Source organism: Camellia sinensis, chromosome 14, assembly GCF_055761805.1.
Source record: "Camellia sinensis isolate YWXY chromosome 14, ASM5576180v1, whole genome shotgun sequence".
Classification (NCBI taxonomy): domain Eukaryota; kingdom Viridiplantae; phylum Streptophyta; class Magnoliopsida; order Ericales; family Theaceae; genus Camellia; species Camellia sinensis.
This window is the reverse complement of record NC_138974.1, coordinates 109425903-109433889: the sequence shown is the minus strand read 5'-3', so window position 1 is coordinate 109433889 and position 7987 is coordinate 109425903. Positions and strand designations below refer to the sequence as shown.

General features: G+C 32.9%; 1 protein-coding gene across 1 annotated transcript; it reads left to right on the top strand.

Moving 5' to 3' along the window:
• The first annotated feature begins 3997 nt into the window (after window positions 1-3997).
• Window positions 3998-5833, top strand: LOC114303794 (serine/threonine-protein kinase UCNL). The gene has a single exon (XM_028248944.2). The coding sequence runs from the start codon at window positions 4288-4290 to the stop codon at window positions 5521-5523; it is 1236 nt and encodes a 411-aa protein (XP_028104745.2). The 5' UTR covers window positions 3998-4287; the 3' UTR covers window positions 5524-5833.
• The last annotated feature ends 2154 nt before the right edge of the window (window positions 5834-7987 follow it).

Genomic DNA, 7987 nt, shown 5'->3' with positions numbered 1-7987 from the left:
CTTGTTTCCTGGGCCTCGTGGCCAGGCCCACTTGTCACTCATTATCCTCTTTTTTACTTGGCTCCATAGCTTAGTATCCATTATTCGGCCTATCTATTATATTCAGCCTCTGTTTGGCAAGTTAGTTTCCAGGCTTTTTTGGCTATTTTAGCCACAAAAAACAAAATAGGCTATTTTAGCCATAACAAACAAAACATCACATCCAACCCATAATCATTACATTCTTCTCTCACAAAAAAAGTCAAAAAAGCCAAAAAGCCAAAAAGCCCTTTCCAAACCAAGCTTTTTAGCCCAGGCTAAAATAGCCAAAAAAGCCAAAAAGCCAAAAAGCCAACCCATTTCTCAAACCAAGCCTCAGCATCCTTATCGTGCAGGGTAGAGCCGTGTAAAGTCTGTCTTCTAGAGTACGCTTCTAATTATTCCAATTATCTGGCTCTCACATACTCTTAGTTAGATATTGATGAACTCCTTATGAGCTTCATCTCTATTCGAACTAAGCGCCTCATCTATCTAAGACTATTGCTCTCTATCCAAACATGTCGGATTCAGGTATTACTGCACCATATATCGACAACACCGCAACCACCCCGACAATCTGGCTCGTCTACGTGGCACCTCGACAATCACCTCGTCCATGTGGCACGACCCTAAAATTATGTCCCCACAGGCACTATATCTACTACTATAATTAAGTGTGACAAATTAAAAATAAACATTTATTTGCATCAATTATATGCCATGTCATTGTGGATTAGATTATCTTTTAAGAATTTCAAATATTATTATTATTATTATTATATGAAGTTCTCTGACAAAAACTATAAATCGATCATTCACAAAAATTTAGAAATCTTAGTGTCTGTAACTATATGGTGTCTGTTACTGTTGCTATATAGTACATTTTCAGAGACAATGTGTTGAGAAGGGTATTTCCGAAATATTAAAAAAAAAAAAAAAAAAAAGTAGAAAACAAGTGTGGGGTATTTTGAGAATATAATAAAGTAGAAAACAAGTAAAGGTGTTCACACTTTTAAAACAATATATATAATAATAAGTGAGGGACATTTTAAAAGTATGAAAAAATAAAAAAATAAGTGAGGGTGTTCATATTTTTAAAATAATAATAATAATAGATAGATAGATAGATGCAATCAACATGCATATATAGATAGATGCAATTAAAAGCCTATTTTGAGAAGTGGGTTAAAAATTATTTTCCAACTTTTAACTCACTTCCTTCTTTTATAAAAAAAGTCAAAAAAAATAAAAAAATAATTTTTAATCATCATTCCAAAACATCCCAATATGTATAAGTATAATAAGTAATGATGATTTTTCATCCGTACGAAAGAATGAAGGGTATATATATGAACGGTTATGTTATTATAGCCCTATGTCGGAAGTTGATTATTTTAATAAGTTATTTTAATTTTTAGTTATTTTAGTAGATTGAAATTTTTATATCTGGAAAGATAGTTAATTTTTTTTTTATAATTGAAACTTGGATGTAATATTTGTGAGAGAAAAAATGAAATGATTATTGGTTTGATGTAATATTTTATCTTATTAACTATTTTAGTCAATTTTGTCTTTTTATGAATCTTAGTTTAAAAAAAAAAAAAAACCAAAAATCCACTTGCCAAATAGGGCGTAGTTCGAAATCAGACTAGATTGTACTGTTGGCCCCATGGGCTCACTATGGAATTCTTATCGATGATTTAAATCGTTCAATGTGTAAGCTCATCGAGTATTTTATTTCTACAAAAAAATTCGTAATCAGACTAGATCGTACTGTTGGGCCATGGGCTCACCATGGAATTCTTATCGACGATTTAAATCGTTCAATGTGTAAGCTCATCGAGTATTTCATCTCTACAGAAAATTACGTTGATCGAATATCAATAGTCACTTGATCAGATCACATTTCTGTTAATGTTCAGCATGATTTAAAAAAAAAAAAAATAACAATAATATGATCTGATCAAGTAACAATCAATATTTGATTAATGTAATTTTTTATAAGGATGAGTTACTTAATGAATCTTACGCATTAAGAATTTAAATTATCAATAAAAATTTTATAGTGAGCCCACGAAGAACCAATAATACAGTCCAGTTTGCAATCGGACTGCAAACAAGCCTTACGCTTATTATATCATAAGCAAAAATTTGTTTTTGGCAACTGTTATCATAAGCAAGTTTGATTACAAAATACATCACCCTTTAAGGTCAATAAATTTTAAGTTCAATTTTACTTTAATAATCTATGGGGTTAATTGAACTTTTTACTTCTATAGTTTGACTTACATTTTACTTTAATCTCTATAGTTTGACTTACATTTTACTTTAATCTCTATAGTTTTAATTTAAATAATTTGATTTATACACTTTAAATATAATTTTAGTTTTAATTTTTTTGCAAATGATTTATTAATCTTTCATTCTCTATGAACCAATTTTAATTTATTGTGAGGCGATTAAATTTTTTTTTAGTTCTATATTTTTTTAAATTTTTTTTTAATCATGTAAGAAATATTAATTTGTGTTTTTTTAAATATGCATCGACTATAAATTTAATGACTCAAAGATAAAAATTAAAATTTGAGAATAATATATGATTGAGGAAAGATGCAATAATATTTTTTTCTACATATGAATAAATAAGTAATGCAAATTGTAAAAAAATAAAATAAATTAAATCCATTTATCTCAAGTTTAAAAAAAAAATCAAATAATAAATACATTACTTAAAATGATAAATTTTACGTTATTTATGGAGTGTAGAATAAATCTTATATTAAATTATTATAATGTTATCTAACAATAATTTTAGAGAGATTTAGGAGAAAACACTATATCCACTTTATAACTAAAGAAGAAAATGATATAATTTTTTTTTGAGCCATAACTTAAAAAAAAAAAAAAAATGTCATAATAAAGCACAACATAGGGCATAACTAAAGATCTTATGAATTGTAACTAAAATAATGTCATAACTAAAGATAAAAATTGATCATTAAAGAACAAAATAGCATAATTAAGGGGTGCATATGATACACTACTTTCATAGGGTGTGTACATTAGAATTTTTCTTATTTTTAAGTATTTTATCAATGAAAATTAAGCTCTTTTTTTTTCATTAAATGATTTAATAATGTCTTAACAATTTAAGAGTGTTATTTAATATTGCATCAAATTTAAGAATTTTATTAAATAATGCAAAAATATGTATGAAACTTTAATAATATATATGCAAAACCTTAAGGAATGTGAGTTAAATTTCTCATTTGAATAGATAAGGTAACTAATGGCCGATTTCATCATTTTTGGTATTATAATCTATGACATTAGCAAATTCTAAATAACATAACAGTGGGGGAATCTTGATAATAATTTTAAAAGTAAGAGAGATTAGTGTAATTATTAATACCACATGAGAGATCCCTATAATTGTTAGAAATTTTAGGGGAGGCAAGTGTAATTTATCCTTGTATATATTTTTTTAGGTAAACTTTACTGTACTCCTCGTGGTTTGGACTATATATGGTTTATCCCCTAACGTTTGGAAATGACCACATAACCCTTATGTGATTTGTGGATTGAAGTATACCGTTAGACCCATTAACGATTTAATAAAAAAGATTGAAATATCTCTATATATAAGCAACTTAAGCGTGTAAATTACGAATATTTTTATCATTTGATTAGAAGACAATGTACACTTTAATCCCTGAACGATTTACGCCTTTGAAATTTGAAAAATAACATATAATCTTCTTATATTTGTTATATGTTTTACACTTACTATTAAATTAGACAGAATATTTAATAGTGTGTTTTAATTCAAAAATCACATAAAAATTATGTAATTATTTATAAATATCAGGGAATAAATCACATGAGACCTAAATCACATGCGATAAAATAAAGTTACCTCTATTTTTTTACATATTTAAAAACATATTTTATACATAAATTATACTCCTTTCATTAGAGAGAGCAAGGATTTTCCTTTCTTTATACTAATTTATCTTCTGACAAAAACAACAAACAAAAGAAAAAGAATAGCTAAAAAAGGTATAAAAGCCAAAAAACAAAACCTCAACATGATCACCACCATTCTTTATCCCGCGGTCCTTTCTGTGAGCATTCAATCAATAAGTCACCCTCACCCGGCCACCCCCCTTCCCACTCTCTCTCTCTCTAAATATCCATTTTCTTCTTCTTCTTCTTCTTTCTTCTTCTTCTTCTTTTCTCTGTGTCTATCTCTCTACAGTGGTGGTTGTTATGGAGCCAAATTCACCGGAGCTAGAGCTGGACAACCTGAGAGCAATCAAAATACTCGGAAAAGGCGCCATGGGCACTGTATTTCTGGTCCATGACCAGTCACGTGACCCCTCTGCCCTCTGCCCCTTCGCCCTCAAAGTTGTCGAGAAATGCTCTCTCTACTCCAAGCTCGACGCTGACCGCCGTGCCCGCTGGGAGGTCTCCGTCCTGGCCCGCTTATCCAACCCGACCCACCCCTTCCTCCCCACCCTTCTCGGATCCTTCGAGACGCACCAGTTGTTGGGTTGGGCCGTCCCCTACTGCCCCGGCGGCGACCTCAATGTTCTCCGCTACCGTCAGACCGACCACGTCTTCTCTCCTTCAGTCATTCGGTTCTACCTCGCTGAGATCGTCTGCGCTCTCGAACACCTCCATAGCATGGGCATCGTGTACCGCGACCTCAAGCCAGAGAACGTTTTGATACAACAGTCTGGTCACGTGACTCTCACGGACTTCGACCTCTCTCGTAGCCTCACTCCCAGGCCTGTCCAGGCCTTGCTCGACGTGGATCCCATTGACGACCCAAATGAGGGTGCTCGCCGGAAACATCGCCGGTATCTGACCCGCTTGATTCCGGCACCGCCAATGTCCGAGAAGAAGGGGTTGAAAAAAGCCAAAAGTGCTCGCGTCTCGCCGGTAAGTCGCCGGAAAACGAGCTTCTCCGCCGGCGAGAGATCCAATTCCTTCGTGGGTACGGAGGAGTATGTGTCGCCGGAGGTGGTTCGCGGCGACGGTCATGAATTCGCCGTCGACTGGTGGGCACTTGGGATTCTCACCTACGAGATGCACTACGGAACGACACCGTTTAAGGGAAAGAATCGAAAGGAAACGTTTGGGAACGTGTTGATGAAACCGCCGGAGTTCATCGGGAAGCGATCGGCCTTGACTGACTTGATCGGACGGCTGTTAGAGAAAGACCCAACCAGGCGATTGGGGTACAATCACGGTGCCTGCGAGATCAAACGGCACGAGTTCTTTCGCGGTGTTAAGTGGGACCTATTAACGGAGGTGTTACGGCCGCCATTTCTGCCGTCACGGGAAGACGATGATCTAACGGCAAAGTTAACGCCGAGTGGATTTAACATAAGGGAATATTTTAATAGACAAGCAGTGACATCACTATCACTTCCGTCATCACCGTTATCATCCCCGTCAATAGAAGGGCATCGATATAATATATCCTTAACGGAATTTTAATGCCCGTGTAAGATTTTTATTTATTTATTTAGTTTTGTGTATATAAAATAAGGGCAGAAAATGTTACTCATACTCTTTTTTACCTATATTTTTTTACTCATAAGATAGATATAATATATATAAGTTAATATTATCTGTATTTATTAATGTGAATTTATAAAATAAGTAAAAAAATAGGTGAAGAAATATATAATTTTGGTATATTGTAAATTAACTATTTTGCTACTGTGTACCTAACATTTATTTATTATGGAGATTCAAAACTGCTTGAAATGTTGAATTAATTTACATAACTGTTTGTTTTGGACAATTATTTTGATGCATTGGTTTGATGAAGAGGAAAAGGATTGTTTTTCTTGCTTTTTCTTGTAGTTAATTACAAAGGATGTGTGGGCCTAAAACAATGAATTTACCTCCAAAATTGAACAAATCTTTACTTGGAAAGAAAGAAAATGATGATTAAACTTATTCAAATTCAAGTGAACTCCAAGAATTCAAAAGTAAGTGTAAAAAGAAAGATGTTACTAGTTTTTACTTTAACTTTTGGAATTAAAGTGTGTTCTTTGTTCTTTTTGACAAGGTATATATCAATAGGGGTTAGAGCATTTAGTAGACTAAAATTATTTTAATTCAACAATTTCTCTTCCAACTACAGTTCAACCACTTCTCTCCTAACTACCAAATTTTTTATTTTTTTTTTTCAATCTTCAATCTTGATTTTTATGGAGTTATTGTTGATATGTGAATTTATTTCTAGAAAAAATTTCAAGTGATTTTTTGAATTTTTTTTGAGGGATAGGAAAGGGAAAGATGAACAGTAAATCTGTACAACCTTTTTGTACTGGCAAGTTTAACCATAGCTAAACCTTGGAGCACCAATTTTTCAACGTCATGCTATTTTTTTTTGAGAAATGTTAGAGATCATAAAAATTTTGTCATGAAAAGGATTATGAAAAATTTGTGACCTTTAGATTATCTTGATTAGTGTGTAGTGCTTTATTGTAAGTGTAATCCAAAGGTCACAAATCTTTCATGACTATTTTTATGAAAGACTTTTCATGATACCTAGCATTACTGATTTTTTTTAGCTATAGTCCCTTTTACCTGATCACTGGAGATCCTCTTGGATATTAGTTGTTAGTAAGGGAAAGAAGAACCACAAGAGTATCAAATTCTTCTTCATAGGATTTTAACACGAAATCTTATAGTATAGAGTGGTATTACACAGTTCCTAGGCCACAGGCCCTGATATGTTCTCTCTTAGTAACTCTCATTTTTGTTAGTCATTAATACTGAGGAAACCATGTTAGATAAGCCAGAACTTTATGAAAATTTGACATTGAAAATAATGTGCACTTGAGTTCATTAAGTTAATTTGACTAAACTGTTTTTTTTTTTTTTTCCTCTTTTATTTCACAATTCATTTTGGTTTGAAAAAAAAATATTATTATTATTTTAAAAAAAATTTGTACTTAATTTGTAATAAAATTTGTGGACAAATAAAAAGATTGAACCCAAAACCTTGCTAATTGCTAATCCTTCCCATTGTTTTTGTTTTTTGTTTTCTGCTTTTTTGCTCATGAGAGCTTTTGGAACTTCACCCAAAGTAAGTCTTAGAATATGTACCATAGCATCTTAGGTTTTAGACCCGACTTAAACCCACGTGTATGGAGGTATTGATACAATTTCAAACCCTCAATATGACAGGTTGTGTTTTGGTGATTGCGATTGCAATTGCAATCACGTTAATTTCTTTTGCCGTCTCGTGTATTCAAAATTTTCATTTTGGACGCAAATATGAAAAATGGAGACTTAAAACATTTTTGGAACAAGTGACCTTGATTAGAATTTGGCCACATGAGTGGCCAAATCCATTGCACAAGTGGCCGAGTTGGGTTTCAATTTTGCTGGAGCTCCGCATGAGCGGCCAAACTATCCACACAAGTGGCGAGGCCACCGCATGAGCGGTTTGATCCACTGCACGAGCGGTCAAGTTATGTAGGTTGCGACGTGGCAGGCCCTCAGCCAAGCATTTTGAACCCCTTTTTTTTTGTTTTTTCTATTTTCTGTAGAGAACTTATCTCTTTCTCCTCATTTACTATATCTCTCTTTATATCTCTTCTCTCTTCTCTTTACACTCTCTCCATCGTAACTACAACTTCAACCTTTCATTTGGAACATTTAGTGTCACGACCCAAATCTACCCCTATATTTAGGTCATGACCGGGCAATAATTCCAGATTACCTTCAGCCTCAAAAACAAAATCAATTATAATGTAATAAACGGGGCTTAGCTGAAGCAATAATAATAATAATAATAGTCCATTGAGCAATGCATACATGAAAGACCTCTTCATAGAAAATAAACTTCTATTCTTCTTACATAGATACATCACAGTGAATCTAAACATCTTTTACAACATCCATTCACAAGCAAGTTCCAAAATGACAAAAACAAAACAAA

Excerpts from the sequence above, each read along its gene's own strand:
- LOC114303794 (XM_028248944.2), top strand. The coding sequence starts at position 4,288 with ATGGAGCCAAATTCACCGGAGCTAGAGCTGGACAACCTGAGAGCAATC.